Source organism: Symphalangus syndactylus, chromosome 21 (genome assembly GCF_028878055.3).
Source record: "Symphalangus syndactylus isolate Jambi chromosome 21, NHGRI_mSymSyn1-v2.1_pri, whole genome shotgun sequence".
In the NCBI taxonomy this organism is placed as follows: Eukaryota; Metazoa; Chordata; class Mammalia; order Primates; family Hylobatidae; genus Symphalangus; species Symphalangus syndactylus.
In genome coordinates this window covers 48,922,962-48,945,653 of record NC_072443.2, presented here as the reverse complement: position 1 = coordinate 48,945,653, position 22,692 = coordinate 48,922,962, and the positions used below count along the sequence as shown (strand labels likewise).

Below are 22,692 nucleotides of genomic sequence, written 5' to 3'. Positions count from 1 at the left end.
CTTATGTTTAGCCAGAGTGGAGAACTATTGACTTAAATTTTCAAAAGGCTCTTTCTTGATAAAATTTCATCATAGAATCTGGTTTTTAAAAACTAGTCAACATAGGATGCATTTGGTAGAGAAGACAGAAATAAAGATAATCGATGAATGATCACATCTCAGAATGGATTGAGGACTGATGATGGATCCAGCTTGTCTAACAGTTTTGTAAGTCACCTAGGGCATGATTACAGCAAAGTCGTGAAGCTGCACAAATTCAGCCGTTGAGCTCTGCTTGCCAGATTCTGCATGAGGTGCTCGGGGAAGGGGGCCAGGATGCATGATACAGTTCTACCTGTGAGGTGCTCAGGATGCTGGCAGGATAAGCTATGAGCATAACTATCCCACAGGATGGAAAGTAACAAAATACCATCAGATCACATAAAGTGATGGAAACACTAGTTGACATTGATTTCCTGTAGTAATAAAACGGTGAGTGTGGTGGGCAGGACAAACCCAAGAAACCTGTGATATTGAAAAAAGAGACAGGCGAGATTCTTTGGGGATAAGCATGAGATGATAAAGATAGGGGAAAGGAATCAACACTGAATTAAAGACAAGGTGGGCTCCGTAGTGGACCTTAGTCTTATTCATCAAGCCTCTGACCTTCCTGACCATTTGGGGGTTATTCCACCAATGGTCTTGAAGGGAGAGAGTACCCCCATTTTGCGTAATAGAAACCCAATGGACAAGACCTCTCTTGCCTGTCCCTTTGCAGCCCTGGTAGGGCACATGACCTACACTAGGCCATTGCGTGCTCCCATTGTAACCAATGAAGCAAAGATAAAGAGCTGGTGAGAATCCGTCCACAGGGCAGCAGGGGTGCTGGCAGCATCCTGGCCAAGCTGTTCCTGGGGAAGAGGCTGGGTATGCCTCCAGGCTTGGTCCTGCCCTTTTCTGAGCCTCATCCTTTAGCCTCCTGATGATTCTACAAACCACCAGTGTCCTACAAATATATTCTTTTTTTAAGAAAATTTTTTTCCAGTCAACTGTCCTGACTGATTTATCAGTCAGTCAAATTATTCCAGTGATAATTTATGAGCCAGGAAAGAAGTCTAGCCAGTGGGTTGTGTTCAATTTAGCTTGATGACATGAATCCGGTGCTTTGCTGACGCAAGGAAGTAAAAAATGGGGCGAGGAGAGCCTTCATCAAGAAGGGTGTAAGTGACAAAGCTGAATATTAACTCTAACCTATCTGTAAGCGTTGGACACATGAGTACTTGGAATGTACAGTTCTAGCCATTGTGCCTAAAGTAAAGTAGAATGGAAAAGGCACCTCAAATAAGAAAACAAAGATGCTTCCCTATGGGTACAGATGAGGTCTGGCCCAGGAGGGTGAATTCATGAGTGACAGCTTGGGACCTGGCTGCACATGGCAAGCAGTTATGCAGCCACCCAGCCCCTTAGCACTTTTAGCACTGGGTTAGCTAGTAACATCTTGGACCCTGATCTTTTGCAAGTTGACACCAAGAAGAGCAGTGGTGCCCTCTTATTCTATCTGTTGGTGCCTTGTGGGTCATGGATCTCATTCATTCATTCGTCATTTATATTTTTGTGTTGGGCACCAAGAATTCTAGGGTAAACAAGACAGAAGACCTGCTTAAATGAAGCCTCCAGATTAGTGGAGGGGGTACCATGATAGGTGCTGTCCTAACGTCATTTGGGGATGCTATGGAGCACTGAGAAGTGACTACTGTAGTCAGGGAAGAGGGGATGCCTCACAGTGGAGGTGAGGTTGGTGCTGAGTTTTGTAGCACAATTAGGAGTTTAACAGACAATGAGTAGATTGGGGCGTGTGGACAGAGGCTTCCTACAGACAGAAAAATCATGCTGATCAGACTCTCAGTGTGCAGGGTGTGGAGCTAAAGAGGTCACCGACCATGAAGAGCCTTATATGTCAGGACAGGGGGAGCTTTTGATATGTCTGCAACAGAGACATTGTGATCAGATTTGAGTTTAGAGAACAGAGGCTTAGGGGATGATTCAGAGTGAATCATCTGAAGATTTAAACTCATCTTTAAGGGTAAGCTTAAAGGCAAGAGGCCAATGAGCATTATGGTTGGCCAGTTTGTTCTCAAAGTGTGGTCTCTGGGAACGCGTGCGGAATCCAGATTTCTGGGCCCCACTCGAAGCCTACTGAACCAGGAACTCTGAGGAGGGGGCCCAAAAGTCTGTGTTTAGCAAGCCCTGCAGCTGAGTCTGGCAGATGCTTCATTTGAGGACCACTGTGCAATCCATATGAAATGTGGTGGTGGATTCAGCTGAAACCATGGAATGAATGGGGGTGAGGCTGGGGATGTGGAAACTGTATCCCAGAGATCAGATCTAGAGGACTCAGTGGATGATTGCATGGGGTGCAGGTGGGTGGGTGCTGGGGAAGTAGAAAGGCACAGGAGCAGGTTCTGGCACTGGTGAATGAAACCGCTTCTCACACAGGTATCCCTCGTGGGCTTCCTGTTCCTTTTGGGTTTATACATCTCGTCCCTGGCTTCCTGTATGGGAGGACTTTATGGAGCTCCCCGTATCCTGCAGTGCATTGCCCAGGAGAAAGTGATCCCTGCACTTGCCTATCTGGGACAAGGGGTGAGTAATCCTCTTTTTATGGTTTGTTTTTTGAAACATGTTTTGCTGCTAACCTCATTGTTGGCCCACCAATTGGTTCAGCTTTTCTGATCAGAGCCTCATGGTCAATTTCTTTGGGGTGACACAGAAAATAATGCAGAGGTCATTTCTTTCAGCCCTGTCCTCTGGCTGGCTTAGGTTAGGGCTAAGTAGATGAAGCATCTTAAATGTCACAGCCACCCAGCCCCTTAGCACTTTTAGTACTGGGTTAGCTAACCAGTCCTAGTAACATCTTGGACCCTGAGCAGCATGAAAATACAGTGCCCTATCCTTTAATAAGAACGAATTCAGGATCCTCCAGGTTTAGCATAGAAGAAAGCATGTTTTGGTCAGGAGGCGAGCTGGTCCTTGCAGCTCTAACTCTGCCCTTGAGGTTCACCTGCCTCTTGCGGGTTGCTGTTTGATGATTTCCTACACCTCTGGCCTCTACAATTCCTGTTAACCATCACGAACCAACCTTAACTGATACATAAAGGACAGCTCAGTTGAGACATGGCTGGAATGATTAAAATAGACATTCCTAAAGTCCAGGGGAGGACCAAAGAGACATAAACAGAGAATCCCATTTCCCACTAGTATGGTTTGCAAGCTAGAGTTCATTTTTGTCTTGTTGGGGGTACCACAGAGGGCCTCCGCACCCACTTCCAATTTTCAGCCTCTCTCTGGTTAAGGGAACACATCGTTGCAACTTATCCTTGATTTCTTCCTTTACCTTCCTCCAAAAATGCAGTTTGGTTTTGGACATAGTCTGTTTGAGATCCTATTAGACATTCACTGGAAATGTTGAGTAGGCAGTTGGATATGTAAGCCTGGGTTTCAGGGGAATGTTTTAGGCTGGAGATTCAAATTTGGAAGTTGTCAGTATAATGCCGGTATTCAAAGCCGTGAGCCTAGTTGAACTCACCGAGGGAGGGAGTACAGATAGAGATCTGAGGATGGAGCCTGGGGCTGCTTTAAATGTGGAGTTTAGAGACGTGAAAAGCCAGCCACAGAAACCAAGAAGGAGCAGCCAGTGAAGAGGGAGGCCAATCGGGAGAAGTGAGGTGAAGAAAGTGTTTCGAAGAGGACGGAGTAGCCAACTGGGTCAAAGAAGACAGGGACTGAGAAGTGACTGTTGCTTTTGGCCCAAGAACTGTGTCAGTGACTGTGATGAAGAGCTCCAGGAGAGGCAGCTAGCACCTTTTCCCACTCCTGTCCACCCGCAGGTCACCATACCCACCTCCATTAATAACAGGTGTGTGTAATGTGTGTGTGTGAGCATTTGTGGATGTTTAGTGTCAGAATTCCCCTCCTCCAGCCACCAGTGATTCTGCTGTGTCTTCCGGAATCTGCCTCTCCCTGGGAAGAATCAACTTTGCATTTCTTTGATTTTCTATGCTGGTATTAAAACCCAATGAAAGACAAAAGGAGAAAATATTTGGGAAGTCAGAGTTCTATAATAATGCCCCGTGTTCATAGTTATTCATACGGCTGGGCGCAGTGGCTCATGCCTGTAATCCTAACACTCTGGGAGGCCGAGGTGGGCAGATTTGCTTGAGCCCAGGAGTTTGTCACTGGCCTGGGCAACATAGCAAAACCACGTCTCTACAAAAGATACAAAAATTAGCCATGCATGGTGGTGTGCACCTGTAGTCCCAGCTATTCAGGATGCTGAGGTGGGAGGATGGCTTAAGCCCAAGAGGCAGAGGTTGCAATGAGCTGAGATCACACCACTGCAGTCCAGCCTGGGCAACAGAGCCAGACCCTGTCTCAAAAAAAAAAAAAAAAGTTGCTAATACAACTAATATCTGTGGAGCTTACTGCATGTCAGTCTGTGTGAAGCATTTCACATGCATAAACTAATCCCATGAGTAGGATATTATTATCTCAAGTTTATAGATGAACAATCACATGGGGAGAAATGGCTGAGTCGTTATGAGTTGTGTTTCTAGCCTATAACTTCTGAAATCTCTGAAACGTTCTATCTGACATTTTATGGTCCTGCTTCTTATTTTTGTTGCTGCAGAAGGGGCCAAACAAAACACCCGTGGCTGCCATCTGCCTGACCAGCTTGGTGACCATGGCCTTTGTTCTTGTGGGTCAAGTGAACATTCTGGCCCCCATCGTCACCATCAACTTCATGCTGACATACGTCGCAGTGGACTACTCTTACTTCTCCCTGTCCATGGGTTCCTGCAGCCTGACGCCGGTGCCTGAGCCGGTGCTCAGGGAGGGCCCAGAAGGCCTCCACTGCTCTGAGCACCTGCTCTTAGAGAAAGCTCCCAGCTACGGCTCTGAGGCGCCTGCCCAAAGAGTCTTGGAGGGCACGCTGCTGGAATTCACCAAGGACATGGATCAGCTCCTCCAGCTAACCAGGAAGCTTGAGAGTAGCCAGCCCAGGCAAGGAGAGGGTAACAGAACCCCAGAAAGTCAGAAGAGGAAAAGCAAGAAGGCCACCAAGCAGACCCTACAAGATAGCTTCCTCTTGGACCTCAAATCCCCTCCTTCTTTCCCTGTCGAGATCTCTGACAGGTTGCCCGCTGCCTCCTGGGAGGGGCAGGAGTCCTGCTGGGACAAGCAGACTTCCAGGAGCGAAGGGACTCAACCTGAGGGAACATATGGAGAGCAACTTGTTCCTGAGCTGTGCAACCAATCAGAGTCCAATGGAGAAGGTGAGTGCTCTGGCATCACACTGGGGCCTCTTATTTGGGGATGACCACTGATTATCGTACCTACCCAGTTATTGTGAACCAGTTATAACTGGGTTTAAAATCCTTGTTAATTTTGTGCAATATTTATTTAAAAAATTATATTCAGGTATCAGCTGAATTATTTGTAATTGTACTCTGTTATAGATAGTTACTTTTAAACAGACATTTCTATCTACTCCTGTATATTAGACCTGGGAGCCACAGCTAGTAATTGGGTATCAATCTCTTTTCACTCAAAAATGAACTGAAGTGTAAAGCCAATGTGAGTAAAATCAATCTCTCCTTACAAGAAAAGTGGAAATGTGTTGTGATAAACTACCTGTTAAGGACGCAATATGTTTTCTTTGTGGAAGATGAACCTCCCAAACCAGGCAAGAGGGGATGGAAAGAAGGTGGCTCAAGCTTTGTTTTCTCAAATCTATAAACACAGACACAGAGAGACACTCACAGAGAGGCTTATAGAGTGTGAGAAATTCTGAAAGTGAGAACTCTTATTTTCAAGGACCTACCATATTCTAGGTGCTTTACGTCTATTACTTCATGTAATATAACATATATTAGCATTTTCCATTTTACAAATGAAGACCTTGTGTCCCCATGAGGTCACAGAGGAGACTCTGACCTGATTCTTTGCACAGCTGGACATCACCCTGCACTGTATTGTCTGTATTTGGGGCCCACGTACTTTCCTCTACATTGTGCTCTCCCTGGAGCTATATACAGACAGGCGTGGGCAAAGAGGAGGAGACGAGGGACATAGAAGGAGGGGTCTAAAAAATAGTGTTTTGGCCAGACGCAGTGGCTCACATCTGTAATCCCAGCCTGACCAACATGGTGAAACCCTGTCCCTATTAAAAATACAAAGAATTAGCCAGGTGTGGTGGCTGGTGACTGTAATCCCAGCTACTCATGAGGCTGAGGCAGGAGAATTGCTTGAACCTGGGAGGCGGAGGTTGCAGTGAGCCAAGATCATGCCACTGCACTCCAGCCTGAGCGACAGAGTGAGACTCCATCTCAAAACAAAACAACAACAACAACAACAACAAAAAAAAAACAAAACCCAAAAACCCAGTGTTTTACGTTCTCCCAGAAACCTGTTTTTCCTTCTTTGCCTCTAAATTGCTGGGACTCTTTTAATTAAAATTAAAAATTATTTTATTTTAATCAATGTAATAAGTGTACAATTTAATAAGCCAAATAATATTAAAAGTCACATAATCAGAAACAGTAGTTCCTACTCTTTTATACCACCCCTTTTACCCTTCTCTACTTCCAGTCCCATTCCCAGAAAATCCCACTTTGAACCAAAACTTTGCTTCTTCTGTTAATCTGTCACTAAATAATGTATTTGCATTGCTACTTCTTGATATGTCAGTTTCTGACATTGTCTTTTGAGTTCCTCTTACGGTAAATGAGGATTTGGTGTGATCTCAGCTCACTGCAACCTCCACCTCCCGGGTTCAAGCAGTTCTCCTGCCTCAGCCTCCCAAGTAGCTGGGATTACAGGGACCCGCCACCACACCCAGCTAATTTTTGTATTTCTAGTAGAGATGGGGTTTCACCATGTTGGCCAGGCTGGTCTTGAACTCCTGACCTCAAGTGGTCTGCCCACCTCAGCCTCCCAAAGTGCTGAAATTACAGGCGTGAGCCACCACACCCTGCCTGGATTTAACTCTTATATGCCATTCTGACTTTTCCTTATCTAATGCCCCCAGAGTAGTTATCCCACAGTTTTTTATTAAATTAAAAGCTAGTGTTCTTGTTATCATGATTAAGTAAATATTGCTCAGTTCTGAGCCGTATGTTACACTATGATTACATTTCCTTTTTTGCTCAACTTTTGCTGTTTCTTGGAATTAATAATTGCCTTAGTTTTTTCTTTGCTTGGTTTTCTGTCATCATTTTTCTTTAAATGCTTTGGCAGATCTGTCAAATGCCTTTTTGTGTTATTTTCAAAATGTTCCAATTCTTCAGAAATATATTCTTTTCTTTTTTCCCCTCTGTCCTGCGGCTCCATCCTTCTGTTCCACTCTAGACTGTTTGTTTGCTAGGTCTGCTACAAAGCTGTTGTCTTAGAATTCCTCTTGTTACCACACTTCTGTGTCAGATCCAGGAAACGAGATTTCTTACAAATTTCATGCTTTCACATAGTTTTTCTTTGATAATTCCTCACCCCCATCCCTCCATCCCCCTTCTATTATCTTGATTTTGTATCTTCTTAAATGTTTCTCTAATTTTCTTTCTCTTCTCTTTCCTATTGTTCATTTATTTGTTGTTTTTTTCTGGGATATTTCATGGATTTTCTCTCCCAAGGCTTCTAATGATTTTTTTAAAGTATTGGTTGTTGTATCAGTCATGATTAGTTTTTGACTGAGGATAACAAAATTGCAAAATAATAGTGACTTCATCTAGCTCATACACAAGGATCCAGAGGTGGGCAGTCCATGGCTGCCATGGCAGCTCCATGGTCCTGAGTGACCCATGCTCCTTTATCATTTTCTTTACCATCATCCTTAGTATATTGTTCTGTGATCCAACATGTGGTTGCTGGGGTCATGCCATTACATCTATATTCCAGGCACTAGAAAAAGGGGAGGAAAAAAGGGCAAAAGGGTGAGCCTCTAAATTGAGTCATTTGGAGGAGGCTTCCTCAAAAGTCCCATTCCAACTTCTCATATTTCACTGGTTGGAATTTAGTCATGTGATTACAACAAACTGCAAAGAAGGCTGAGAAATTGTTTTTTAATTGGTCATATTACTACTTTACATAAAATTATGTGGTTTTTTTTCCTAAGAAAGGAGAGATAAGGTAGCAACTATCAGTCTATGCCATAATTATCCAGTTTTTAATTTCCAAGACCTCTTGGTTGTAATCTAATTTGTCCTTGTCTTTTTTTTTTTTCCAACTTGAACATCATTTTTTTTTTTTTTTTTGAGACGGAATCTTGCTCTGTCGCCCAGGCTGGAGTGCAATGGCGCAATCTTGGCTCACTGCAAGCTCTGCCTCCGGGGTTCACGCCATTCTCCTGCCTCAGCCTCTCCGAGTAGCTGGGACTACAGGCACCCGCCACCACGCCCGGCTAATTTTTTTGTATTTTTAGTAGAGACGGGGTTTCACCATGGTCTTGATCTCCTGACCTCGTGATCTGCCTGCCTCGGCCTCCCAAAGTGCTAGGATTACAAGCGTGAGCCACCGCACCCGGCCTGAACATCATCTATTTTTGTTCTATGGGTACAATGGCTTACCTTCTCTCTCTGATAATATTATTGATCTTCCCCCTTTAAAATTTTTTTCTGAGGCTGGACATGGTGGCTCATACCTATAATCCCAGCACTTTGGGAGGTCGGGGCAGGAGGATCACCTGAGGCCTGGAGTTCAAGATCAGCCTGGGCAACATAATGAGACCCCATATCTACAAAAATTAAAAAGGAAATTAGCTGGGCATGGTGGCATATGCCTGTAGCCCCAGCTACTCCAGAGGCTGAGGTGGGGGGATCTCTTGAGCCCAGAAATTCGAAGTTACAATGAGCTATGATCACTCCACCACACTCCAGCCTGGGTGACAGAGCAAGACCCTGCTTCTAAAAATAAAAAAAATAATAATTTTTAAAAGTTTTTCTGTTCCTTTCACTGTTCCTGTTTTCTTTAATTCTTTTTGGTTTGGGCTCTCTCTCTCTCTCTCTTTTTTTTTTTTTTTTTAAATCTTGGAGGCTTTTACTAAAATGTCCATTGATCTTTTGACTTCTTTTTGTACTTAAAAGTGAAGCACTGGCTGGGCACGGTGGCTCCCACCTGTAATCCAGCACTTTGGGAGGCTGAGACAGGAGGAATGCTTGAGCCCAGGAGTTCAAGACCAGCCTGGACATCATAGTAAGATCTGGCCACTACAAAAAATTAAAAAATTAGTGGGGTATAGTGGCACATGCCTGTAGTCTCAGCTACTTGGGAGGCTGAGCTGGGAAGATAGCTTGAGCCTGGGAGGTTGAGGCTTCAATGAGCCATCATTACGCCACTGTACTCCAGCCTTGGTGACAGGGTGAGCCTCTGTCTCTTTTCTTTTTTTTTTTTTTAAGTGAAGTACTAAAAAACTGTTTAGAAGAGCTTTGTACATTAGCAGGGCTTGTTAATTGGGGCACCTTACTGTAGAATAAGGAGGAGTGGGCTGGACTTTTTCCTGGAGGACCTCCAAATGGGAATATCTAGAGGTTTTTCTTTCGGGCTCTTCAGCGTGTTCCTCTAGAGGAGAGTTCTTTAATCCCTTGCCCAAGGGACACACAGATAGGTACAGGCATTCTGGGGACAGGATGAGGTGAGTGAGTTGGAGAGGGGTCCCACTGTTTAGGGTATAGATGTTCATTTAATTCCCTGGCTTCAAGTTTCATTTCCCCACTCTTTGCTGTGCCTGTTGTGCCAAGTTTGGGCACTCTCTGGCTTGATTGTTTCAAAGGAAAGCCCCCTTGGGGAGGGAATTGGGCAACAGAAGGGTTGTTACTTGGCTTCATAGGCAGAGAAAAGGATCTTGGTGTACAACAAATATAGACCTCCCACCAGCCCCCTATACCTTACCACTGCATGGGATGTGGTGCTTCCTGGTCCTGAACCTGGTCTGCCAGAATGAACTGAGCTGCTCCCTGCCAGCACCCTCTCTGGATGCCCTAGGGCTCACTCTCCTCTGCTGTGCTCAGTCTGTCACCACTGTCACCTTTCCATCTTCCAGGACTTGTTTTTATTTTTCCTTCTCATTCTCTTCGTGTTTGTGGGTTTATGTCTGTTTCATTCCTTTTCTGTCTTCTCATTGGGTTTTCAGGAGAGACGTGGACAGTCTGCAGTGTTTAATCAAGGAAGTGGTCGCTGTCCAGTTGCCTAGTCTTAGAAATGTCATAGGTGTTGTTGACCATTCCCTGTCTCCCACTCCCTGCTGCCTTTACTTTGGTGCAGACCCTCATCATCTTGTACCTGGACTCTTGCTAAGTCTCCAAGACTCTCCCCCATCCCATTTCTCCTTCATGCTGCCCACTGAATGATCTTCCTAAAATAAAACTCTCATCATGTCTCTCTTACTTAAAAATGCTTGCTGGAATTTAACCCCTTCCATGTAAAGTCCCAGATAGTGTGTGCGATGCAAGGTTCTTCGCAATCCAGCCCTAACCTACCTTCCTGGCCACTCTTCTCATGACAACCCATGCACTGTACGTTCCACTTTCACCCAAACTGATGTCCTAAACACACCATGTTCTTTGTTCCTTCCTGCCTTCATACACCCTGTTCTGCCTCCTCCGATTGCTTCACCTCCCTCATCTCCATCTGGAAAACTCTGACATCATTTAAAAATCCATCTGACTTTTAAGACCCACTTTCACCTCTTTTGGAGAAGGATTCTCTGATGTCTTTCACTGTGCAACCATAACATTTGATTCATATTAGTAATATAAACTATTATCTCATATTTATATCAGATCATATTTATATCACATTTGTTTACACATTTGTCTTTAGGTTTATTTGTCTATCCTAAGGAAATAAATATTAATCTCATTTCTTTGCCACTAGATTGTCAGATTCCTTTGTCTGCAAACTATGTCTTTTCACCTCTGTACTCATCACAATATTCCCACACAGTACCCATAATGTAGCAAACACTCAGTAAAGCCTACTTGAATTGATGAGCAATTGAGCAAATATTGGCTAAAACATTGAAGCACTGATCAAATAGAAAGAGTTAAACTATTATAGGAACCTAATTGTTGACAAACCAGATGCTATAAAATAATAATAATCAAATCACGATGGAATAAATATTCCTGAGAGCATGGATTTTAAAAATTAACTTGAGGCTGTATTTTATACCTTATATACACAAGAATTATTTATTTACAACAGCTGTGCAAGAGAGATATTTTTAACTATGTAGACATCATCAAAGACAAGGTATCTGATTAAATAGAAATAAAAAACATTTGCACAACACAGTGTCACAAAAGGAAACAATTATTCTGACAAACACAACTGATAAAAGCATACCTTCCAAAGCATATTATTTTTAAAAACAGGAAGGTCAAAATCCAGATTTTACTGAAAAGATGTCAGGTGAGATAAATACAAAGTTTTACATTGAAAAATCAATGCTCACCCATTCGTGTCCATTCAACAAATGAATTCTTATTGTTAAGTATTATTAGTAGGTAAAAATAGCCAGCAATTACTGAGCACATCCTATGTGCCTTGCACTGAGATTAGCATTTAATATGAATGATTTCACTGAAGCCCGGATTCAGGCATTGTTCTGTCTTTCTACAGATGATAAAACTGAGGCTCAGAGAAGTTAAACACTTGCTCACGATAGGAGACAGTCAGAATTTGAATCCAGGTCAGTCTGACTGTCAAACCTGTGCTCTTAACCACTACACAATGTGTATGCCACCACTTGCAATGAGTATTTGTTTTGAACTAGGCCATGATATTGATTAAATGAACACAAATTAAATCATCTTTAAGATATCATTAAGCTATGCATGGTGGCTCATGCCTATAATCCCAGCACTTTGGGAAGCCAAGACGGGTGGATCACCTGAGGTCAGAAGTTCGAGACCAGCCTGACCAAAATGGAGAAACTCCATCTCTACTAAAAATACAAAAATTAGCCAGGCGTGGTGACACATGCCTGTAATCCCAACTACTCAGGAGGCTGAGGCAGGAGAATTGCTTGAACCTGGGAGGTGGAGGTTGCAGTGAGCTGAGATCGTGCCATTGCTCTCCAGCCTAGGCAATAAGAATAAGACTCCATTTTTAAAAAACAATAATAATAAATAAATAAATAAATAAATAAATATATATATAAAATTGCATATCTATTAAGCTATAAAAATTTAAATAAAAATAGCAGATTTGTGATAATTAGGCGTATGTACACATTGCTAGAGGCAACATCAATTGATTCATTCCTTCTTTCCTGTTGATTAAAGTTTTTCATCAAATTTGAGTTTTTGGCTAATATTTTTTCAAATATTTTTTCTGCCCTTTCTTTTTCTCCTGTCCCTGTGGGACTCCCATTACATATTTGTTGATATACTTGACATTATCCCATTAGGCCTCTGAGACTCTCTTTTTCTTCCACCTTTCCCCCTCTGTTCTTCTCTTTGGATCGTTTTTGTCTTGAAGTTCACTGATTCTTTCCTCTGTCATCTCAAATCTTCTGTTGATCCCATCTAGTACATTTTTTCATTTCTGTTACTATGCTTTTTAACTGTAGAGTTTTCATTTGGTTCTTTTTTATAGTTTATATTTCTCCCTCTCTCTCTCTCTCTCTCTCTTTTTTTGAGACGGAGTTTCGCTGTTGTTGCCCAGGCTGGAGTGCAATGGTGCGATCTTGGCTCACTGCAACCTCCACCTCCTGGGTTCAGGCAATTCTCCTGCCTCAGCCCCGTAAGTAGCTGGGATTACAAATGCCCACCACCATGCTCAGCTAATTTCTTATTTTTAGTAGAGATGGGGTTTCACCCATGTTGGCCAGAGTGATCTCAAACTCCTGACCTCAGGGGATCTGCATGCCTCAGCCTCCCAAAGTGCTGGGATTACAGGCGTGAGCCACTGTACCTGGCCTACGGTTTCTATTTCTCTGTTGGTATTCTTTATTTTTGAAGTCATTGTCATCCTAATTTTTTTCTCATTAACATTATATTTTTCCTTAATTATTTAAAAATATCTTTAACAGATGCTTTGAAGTTTGAAGTCTTTGTCTGCTAAATACAACATGTGAACCTACTCAGTTAGTTTCTTTTACTTGATGTTTTTCTTTCCTGAGCGTGGATCACAGTTTTCTGGGTTTTTTGTATGTCTTGTAATTTTTGGTTGAAAACTAGACAATTTAAATAATGTAGCAACTCTTTATTCTGATATATATTTCTGAGTTTTTGGTTTTTTGTTTATTTTAGTAAAATTGCCTGGATTTCAACTGTGGCATCTGCCTCCCCTGTGGTGTATGGCTGCTGATATCATTAGTCATCTTTTTATTCTTATTTTTATTTGTTTAGCCTTGCTTCCTAGGAGGTTGCCCCCTGTGTCTGCATAGCCCTTAGGGCTCTGCTCTCTGCCAGTGGATCTGTGTGTCACTTGGGAAGCACAGTCAAAGTTGGATCCAATTAGTTCTCCATTCTCCTCTGGGTTTTATGTTTTGCCAGGTTCTTTCAGGCCTCCCCAGGCACGGGCATAGTTTTCTAGTCATCCAGGGAAATGTGGGTAGGTTATCTAGTCTTTCTATGGTGCTTTCATTTCCAGGATCTCCCCATTAAATTTCTGCTGGTCTTCTGCTCACCCTAGCTGGGTCTGCACTTTCAGGCTAGCAAAGATTTTCCCCGTTCATTTTTCTACTCTGCTCATCATATTTAGCCTATAAAGCCACAGCCTTTTGCCCTGGCTTCAAATCAACTTTGCCCCTCTGACAGCAAACTGCTGGTTTCTGATCAGCTTCATGCTTAATGGGAGCAGCTTAGGCAAGAAGCCTACAGGCTTTCGTGTTTCTTACCCTCAGCTTTAGAAATTTTTGAAAAATAAATACTTCTCAATTTGTTTTCTTCATCTGGTAAATTTCTGGAGCTCTGAAGTAACTGTTTTGGATTATTTTGTCTAGTTTTATACTTTGTGTGTGTGTGTGTGTGTGTGTGTGTGTGTGTGTGTGTGTGTGTGTGGAGAAGATTCACTGACCTCTTCATACTGCCATGGCTAGAAGTCCCTCTGGTTCATTCTTTGTGGAGAATGATCTTTCAGGATGTAACAAGAAACACAAAACTGTTTAATTGCCCTGAGTTAGTAAGTCTATTTGAGGGAACTCTTTATCAAGGAAACAACCCCAAATCAGCCAAACAACAAACCAAAAAATGTGTACAAGATTGTCATAGCTACATTGTTTGTGCTAATGACAAATTAGAAATAACTTAAGTGCTCAGCATTTGGAAAGTGGTTAAGCAAATTATAACATCAACATGATAAAATACCACATGGACTTTAAACATGATTCTGTGTGGACAATGGCAATATACATTATCAGTTTATACATGCTAATTAGAACTACGTGTTTACTTATTCTGTTAAAGATATGAAGTGAATTTTCACAGAGTGTTTAAGATTTAAGTAATTTCTATAAAATTACTTAAATTTATTATTTAAAAATTAACATAATTGGGGTTTCTTCCTTTATGCTTAAAGAGTTTATATCTGCTGTGAACATAGAACTTAGACATATCACTAGATTTTAAAAGTCAGTTTAATATTTTGCATTATATTTGTTATGTTTGGCATTTTTAACATGCACGATGCATGCTTGTTTGTTTTATGAGTAGAGGCTTGATAAATAAAGTTGCCTGCCTAGTTGTAACTTCCTATTTCTAGCATGAGAAGCTGTCCCCTGCCCCTCTGACAAGTTTGTACAACTTGCTTTTTCCAGCAAAATCTGAGACAAGAAAAAAAATTCCTTTAGTCACTTTGTAAGAGTTTTGAAACCCTAGCTATTCAGAATTACGAATAATTGTCTATTTTATAGTACCTATTCAAAGAGTCATTGAGCATCTTTGCATAAATTCTCCCTTACATTGCTGATATATAAAATAGCATTGTGCCTGCCTAGAGGACAAACCTTTCCTACTACTTCTGCCCAAGTTCCTCAGAACACACACACACACACACACACACACACACAATTCCCTTTAGGTTCAGTAAAATTGAGGTTGTATAAGATCAAGTGTTGTAAAAGGGTGAGCTTTAATAGGTGACAGATCTCAGAGAGAGGCAAAAATATAAGTTCTTAACCAATAGTGTTTCTTCTTCTTTTTTTTTTGAGACAGAGTCTTGCTCTGTTGCCCAGGCTAGAGTACAGTGGTGTGATCTTGGCTCACTGTAACCTCAGCCTCCTGGGTTCAAGCAGTTCTCTTGCCTCAGCCTCCCAGGTAGATGGGATTACAGGCGTGTGCCACCATGCCCAGCTGATTTTTTGTATTTTTTTTAGTAGAGACAGGGTTTCACCATGTTGGCCAGGGTGGTCTCGATCTCCTGACCTCGTGATGCGCCTGCCTTGGCCTCTCAAAGTGCTGGGATTACAGGTATGAGCCACTGTGCCCGGCCTAATGTTCCTTCTTAATAACCAAGAGGGCAACTGTATTTTACTAAGCCTATGTTTGCCATTAATTAAATTGTTAAAATTAAACAATTTTTAAAATAATTATGTTATGATCGCCATTAATTAAATTGTTAAAACTACACAATTTAACATGCTGAATAGACATAGAAGGCTTTTGCTGTTGTAGAGCTTACATTCTAGTAGGGGAAGACGTATGATAAATAAGCAAATACACACTGTGATGTCAATAAGTGGTAAGTACAAAGCTAAACAAATAACCAATATAATTAAATTGTTAAAACTATACAATTTAATTAATGGCAATCATAACATAATATTTATTTTTTGAAAAGTAATAGAGCCATCCATTCAGATCAATCTTGCAGACTTTATTTTAATCCATAATTATTAAGGAGACTTTACTGAGCGCTTCCTATACACAAACTTCTGAATGCCTAGAGTTGGCATTTAGAAAATAAAAGAGGGTCTTTATCCCTGAAGGTATAGATGTATAAAAAGATAAGCATAATACTTGGAGGCACATGATGAATGCAAATAGATGTTGAGAGAATGAAGTCTTCTCAAGGTGTAGAATGATTTATTCATTCACCCACATGTGTGGATCACCTCGTACATTCCAGATACTGTCCTAAGTGCTGGGGGAACATGCTGAATAGACATAGAAGGTTTTTGCTGTTGTAGAGCTTACATTCTAGTAGGGGAAGACGTATGAGAAGACGTATGATAAACAAGCAAATACCACACTGTGATGTCAATAAGTGATAAGTATAATGAATAATAATAAAGTGGAGTAATGGGATAAAGAGAGACCAGGGTGGGGAGGAAGATGCACTGTTTCAGATAGGTTTATTAGAAAAGATCTCACTGGGAAGATGATATTTTAATGGAGAACTGAATTGCATGAAGCAGTGAGCCATGCAGAGAGGTAGAAGAAGAGTTCCAGGTAGAGGACCTGGCATGTAAAAAGGTCCAGGTGGGAACTGGACTGGCAACTCAGAGGCCCAGTAGTGACTGGAGAGCAGTGAGCCAGGGAAGAGAGATGAGAGGGGTCCAGTGAGGAAAGTGGGGGGCAGTGCTGTATAGGGCCATGTGGGCCATTGTGAGTGTGATGGAAGGCTCTGAAAGTTCTAGCTACAGCTACAATGTGACCAGAGTCAGGCTTTAAGAAGATCACTGGCTTTTAGAGGTAAGAGAGAGAGCCAAGGCCAATTTGGAGGTATATAAATTAGGGTAGGCTAAACAGATAACCAAAAAATGTTATTTACTTGCTTTACAGTGCAAGAAGGGTGTTCCAACTCTGTGGGAGCCCCTCTTCCATGCATCCACTCAGGGATCCAGGCTCCTGCCATTTGTATGACTTCACTATGCCCTCGGACCTAGTCACGTACAGAGTCAAGACTGAGTTACCACATTCAGATTTCAGGCAGAGGAAGGGGAAAGTGCACAGAGAAGAGGCACACATCCTCTTAAAGACCTTGGGCCAGAAGTGGCACTCACTGCTCCTGTTCACATTCTGTTGCTGAGAACTTAGTCACATGGTTATACCTAACAGTGAGAAATCCTGGGGACTGTACTCTAGCTGTGGTCTGTACCACAGGAGCCCGCTGCAGTAAATGGATGAAAGATGAAAGTGGGTTGGACTAGGATGGGAACAATGGAGGCAGTGAGGAGTCATTGTATTCAGAATATATTTTGATAGTAGAATCAACAACGTTTACAGATGGAATAAGTATAGGTGTGAGAGAAAGAAGGCAGTCAGGATGAATCTTACATGTTTGTGTAAATGGTGGTGTTATTTATTCAAATGAAGATTTGAGGTGAATAGATTTCTGTGTTAGTCATGTGAAGTTTAAGGTGCTTATTAGCCAACTAATGGGTGATACTGAGAAGACAATGAGCTATTCAAAACTTAAGTTCAAGGGAGAGGTCAAGGATGATGTAAACTTGAAGTCATCAGTGTATCAGTAGCATTTAAAGCCATGAGACTAGAATAAATCTCTTAGGAGTGGGTATACATGGCGAAAAGGAGTGCTGAAGACTGAATATTGGAATACTCCAATATTTTCGGGCTGGAAGGAGGAGGCAAGCCAGCAAAGAAGACTGAGAGAGTGGGCAGTGACATAGAAAAATCAAGAGAGTGAGGCATCTTAGAGGAGAAATTGTTTCAAGAAGGAGAAAGTGATCACATGTATCAGATGCTGCCTGAAAGATCAAATGGGATGAGGACTAGGAGTTGACCACAGAATTTGAAAAGATTCAAATCATTGGCAACTTTGGCAAGAGTAGTTTTAGTGGAAAAGTGGATACCATCATAAGAGTGGGTTGGGAAAATAATGGGATACAGAGACTGCATAGGCAATTCTTTTGAGGAGGTTTGCTATAAGGGAGACACAGAAATAGGGCAATAACTAGGGGTGACCTGTAGACATTTGTCTAGGTGGGAGAGATGACAGTATATTTGTATTTGATGGGAATGATTCATTTTAGGGGACAGAAAAATTGATTATGTGAGAACAAAGTCCTTGAACAGGCCAAAAGGGATGGGATCCTTGCACAAGTGGAGGGATGGGCCTTAGTTAGGATCAGAGACTGTTCATCCACCATGAAAGGAAGGAAGGCAGAATAGAGGATATAGATGCGAGTGAATTGGCTGATTAGGTGATGAGAGAACATAAAAAGTTCTCTTTGGAGAGGAGAGCTTGTAAATTTGTTCTATCAGAGAGTAGGAGGATGAGTTGCCTAGGTATGAGGCTGCTGAGTAATGCTGAAGCATGGGAGCAGATGTGGTAGGTAAGAGGTTAGGGAAAGTGGGAGGTAGGTGATGGAAATCAAAAACATACTAAGGCAAATTATCTAAAGGTCCCTCTGTAGACTATGAATGGTTGGAATGAGGAACAGCAGAGCAAATGAGCTTAACATTGTTTTTAAAGGAGGTTATGGGCTGAGAGTAGATTGCTTAAAGTCATGATTTAGGAAATGTAAGGTTACTGGTAATGACAACACTGCAAGTGCAGCTAAGGGAGTTGATGGTTGGGATGAGTGAAAGAAAAGATTATTAGTAAGAGGATTTCAAGGAATCGCGAAAGAAGGGCTTTGGATGAGTTGTTTTTGTAGAAGTCACCAAGGATGGCAATGGATGCTGATAGAGAAAAAGATGGTGAGCCAGGGGCTGAAATATTTAACAAGCAGGAGAAGAATGACAAGTTGGTAAAAGACTGTAATGATAAAGGGTAGGGTGTGAAATAGTCTGATGGCAAGTGCTTCAAAGGGGCTAGGTCATAAAGCAACAGTGACCAGAGAGGATGGGAGACTTGCACTAGGAATACTTAGTGAGTTCTGCTACATGCCAAGCCCTAGGCTCAAGATGGATGTGGACTCTGCCCCCATGAAGCACATAATCCAGTGGGCATAGAAACATGTAAATAAGTATACAACTACAAATGATGATAAGTGCTGTGGAGGAAATGGGTCATAAGGAAATATTAATGGTATGAGGGAACATATTTAGATTTTCCTGTGGAGGCTGATTTCCCTGAGGAAGTGATAACTGAGCTGAGACCTGAGGGACACATAGGAGTTAGATAAGCAGAGGGCTAGGGGATCCATGAGACGTGGATCCCAGATAGATTCCAGGAATCAACACATCAGGAGTGGTTGAGGTGGGGAAGAACACTGGTATATGAGACAGGATCTGGACCGTAGTGAAGAAGGAAGGGCTGGGCAGAGGAGATGGCACAGTCAAGACAGTTTGGCTGAAGCAGAAATTTGATATTGGAGAACAGAGAAGGGCTACGTAGGGAGCTTTCTACTATATTTCCTGAGCGACAAACTATGAAGGTTGAGAACACCTGAAGTTTTAGTGTTGAAATGAAGTATAAACATACGGCGAAGTTAATCCAACATATCATTTGTTTGAAACATTATTGTGGTGTTCATGGTGATTAGACCATATTGTTAAACAATCTAGATGCATTTTCATAGTTAAATTGAGCATTTCTGCAGAAATAGAAAGTCAAATACCTCATGTTTTCACTTATAAGTGGGAGCTAAATAATGTGTACACATTGACACAGATTGTGGAGTAATAGACATTGGAGACTTGGAAAGGTAGGAAGGTGGGATTGAGAGATGAGAAATTGCCTGATGGCTACAGTGTACACTATTTGGGTGAGGCTTACACTAAAAGCCCAAACTTCACTACTCTGACATTAAAAAATTATTATTATTTTTAAATTGAGCGCTTCTGGAACCAGCTGTAAACTGAGAATGCAGAGCTGAATAGAATATGACATAGCTCTGAGAAGCCCTGTTGTGCCTGAAAGGATGAGGCAGGATCATGCATTTGTTTATTGCTGGGCCCCTTTCCCCTCAGCCATTTCAATTGCCAGAGGAAGGAATCAGAGGAGCTGTTCTGCCACCATCTTTCTCCTTCATCAGTTTCTGGTTGATACCTGAAACAGGTCTAACATGAGCTAACTTTCAGAGTCAGAAGGTAGCAAAGACCATCTCTCATTAGACAAAAGCCAACCTGCCCCAGCAGTCCCACTGGTCACACCTGGGAGCCAAGAATACCAGATGTCTAGTTCTCCCACTGTAACCTCTTACATCTGAAAAAGAGGGGAAAGCTGAGTTTCCAATTCCCCCAGATGACATATCTGGACAGATGTGCCTTGGGCATCAGAGGACCTTCCTCTCCACTTTGTCTCTCTCTTCCCTTTCTTTCTCAGATTCTTGGCTGGTGGGAGGCCATAAACACTTCTTTCTGCCTTCTCCAAGAGCAAGCCCTGGGAGATGTCTTTTAGGCTAAGTTACAAAATTGGGGAAGAGGAGCTCATAGGTATTTTCTCCTAAAAAACAGTAGCGAGTTGATAGCAATTTGGCAGCCAAATCTTTGGCTATTTTTTAGATTTCTTCCTGAAGTCCAGGCTCCAAGAACAAGATGTCTGGAGAAGATCAACTTCTTTCTATACCCACATGTGCAACCCCTGGGTCTCCCTGTTGGGGGTGAGTAACTTCATCTTGATCTCAGTTGTTCTTGGGACAGAGTTCAGGTGGACACATGTGTGATCTTGGGCTGAGGGGGAGGAAAGATGGAGGGCCTAATTAGAAGCAATGTGATTTGCCTGTTTTATTAGAATTTAGATGAGACTACATATAGCAAGATTATGTTTAACGAACCGCTTATTTTAATCAATAATTTCCTTTTTAAATAATTGTCTATGATAACTTCTGGGTTACCAAATTTTAAGGTACACTAAGTTATCATACTTTCATCCTAATTTGTTTCTTATAGGGAAGGATGGGACAAGGAGATAAGATAGAATATCTAGTTGATAGTTTTAATTAAAGAGTTATTTTCAGAGGGTATCTGCCCAAATATCTGCTTAAGTGAGGTTTTTTGAATTATTCATAAACTTCAATTCAGACTTTTACAGTGATCGGAAGTTGATGAGAGGGAATGTTGTTGCCAAAGACATTAGCCTTGTGGCTTGCTTACCATGTAGAAAGCCATTAGGTGATTTGCTCTTCCTACTCTGTTTTCACAGGCTGTTGGGTCCCTTCTCATCATGTTTGTGATACAGTGGGTGTATACCCTGGTTAACATGGGTGTTGCTGCCATCGTGTATTTCTACATTGGCCGGGCCAGTCCAGGGCTTCGCCTTGGTAAGCAGCAAGCCATTTTGCCACTGGTTCCCTCATTCTCTTTACCATTCATTGGAAAAAAAAAGGTTTTGAATATCAATTGAATGCCAACACTGCTTCAGATGTGAATCCCATTTTCAAATAATTTATAGTCTTGGAGGGGAACTGTGACAAGCACATGAATGATTACCAATAAAAATAATAACTTAGTGTGAGGTTTATAAGATATGTAGAAGCAAAATGGATAACAATAGTCCAACAGCTAGGAGTGAAAAGAACGTATACTGTTGTAAGTTTCTTATACTTTGTTAAATACTATAACATCACTTGATGATAGATGGTGGTAAGTTTAAAATGCATACTATAAACCCTAAAGCAACGTAAGATAACACAACAGTTATAGTTAAGCCAATAAAGGAGATAAAAGTACTCAATCAAAATAAGTCAGAAAAAGAAGAAAAAGATAATAAAGGACAAATGAGACAAACAAAAAACAAATAACAAGATGGTTTATGTATATGTAATCCCAGCCATATCAGTAATCACACTAGATATGGGTGGTCTAAACACCCTAATTGAATGCCAAAGATTGTCAGATTGAATGAAAAAGCATGACCCAACTATATGCTGCCTACAAGAATCCTCCTTTAAATGTAAAGACACAAACATGTTAAAAGGATGGAAAAAGATACATCAGGCTAACACTAATGAAAAACAAAGCCAGGGTAGCTATATTAACATTAGGCAAAGTAGAGTTTGGAGAAAAGAATATTACAGGGATAAAGAGGGTCATTTCATAAAGCTGAAGGGAAAAACACATCAGGAAGACATAAGAAACCTTAATGTTTATGCACTTAAAAACACAGCTTTGAAATACACAAACCAAAACCTGATAGAACTACAAGAAAAAATAGAAAAGTTCACAACCGTAGTCAGAGATTTCAATACCTCTTTCCCAATAATTGATAAAAAAGTATACAATCAGTAAGTCTATAGAAGACTTGAATAACACTATCAACAAACCTGGCCTAATTAACAGTTAGAGAACATTCTACCCCAAAACAGCAGAATATATGTTCTTTTCAATTATACATGAAACATTTACCAGGAGAGACTATATTCTAGTACATAAAAAATATTTCAATAAATTTAAAAGTATTCAAGTCAATTCAGGAACAGAGTATGCTCTTTGACCAGAGGGGGTAGTAATTAGAAATAAATAACAGAAAAATATCAGAAAATCCTTGAATAAGCCAGGCACAGTTGGTACACACTTGTTGTCTCAGCTACTTTGGAGGCTAAGACAGGAGAATTGCTTGAGGCCAGGAGTTTGAGGCTAGCCTGGGCAAAATAACAAGACTCTGTCTCCTAAATAAAAAAATTAAAAAAAGGAAAGAAAATCCCCAAATATTTAGAAACTAAAGAATATTACATAACCCTAACTAAAATACAGAAAATAAATAATCCATTATTCAAAGAGGAAAGCAGAGTGAAATTACAAAGTATTTTGAACTGAATAAAAGTGAAAATGGAACAGCAAAATTGTGGGATGTAGCTAAGGGAAATTT

At 41.4% G+C, this 22,692-nt stretch overlaps 1 protein-coding gene across 9 annotated transcripts in view; it reads left to right on the top strand.

Moving 5' to 3' along the window:
• Positions 1–22,692, top strand: part of SLC12A8 (solute carrier family 12 member 8) — a 136,855-nt gene that overhangs the window by 104,804 nt on the left and 9,359 nt on the right. For 7 of the 9 annotated variants that reach the window (XR_010118478.1, XM_055259844.2, XM_063630196.1 and 4 more), the window contains 4 exons: positions 2,476–2,622; positions 4,667–5,312; positions 20,388–20,485; positions 21,028–21,145. Coding sequence is in view for 8 of the 9 variants with exons in the window: in XM_055259844.2 (XP_055115819.2) it covers positions 2,476–2,622; positions 4,667–5,312; positions 20,388–20,485; positions 21,028–21,145 (1,009 nt within the window). In the remaining variant the exon portion in view is untranslated. The remainder of the gene's footprint in view (positions 1–2,475; positions 2,623–4,666; positions 5,313–20,387; positions 20,486–21,027; positions 21,146–22,692) is intronic. The other 2 variants (XM_063630198.1, XM_063630199.1) reach the window with 1 other exon arrangement.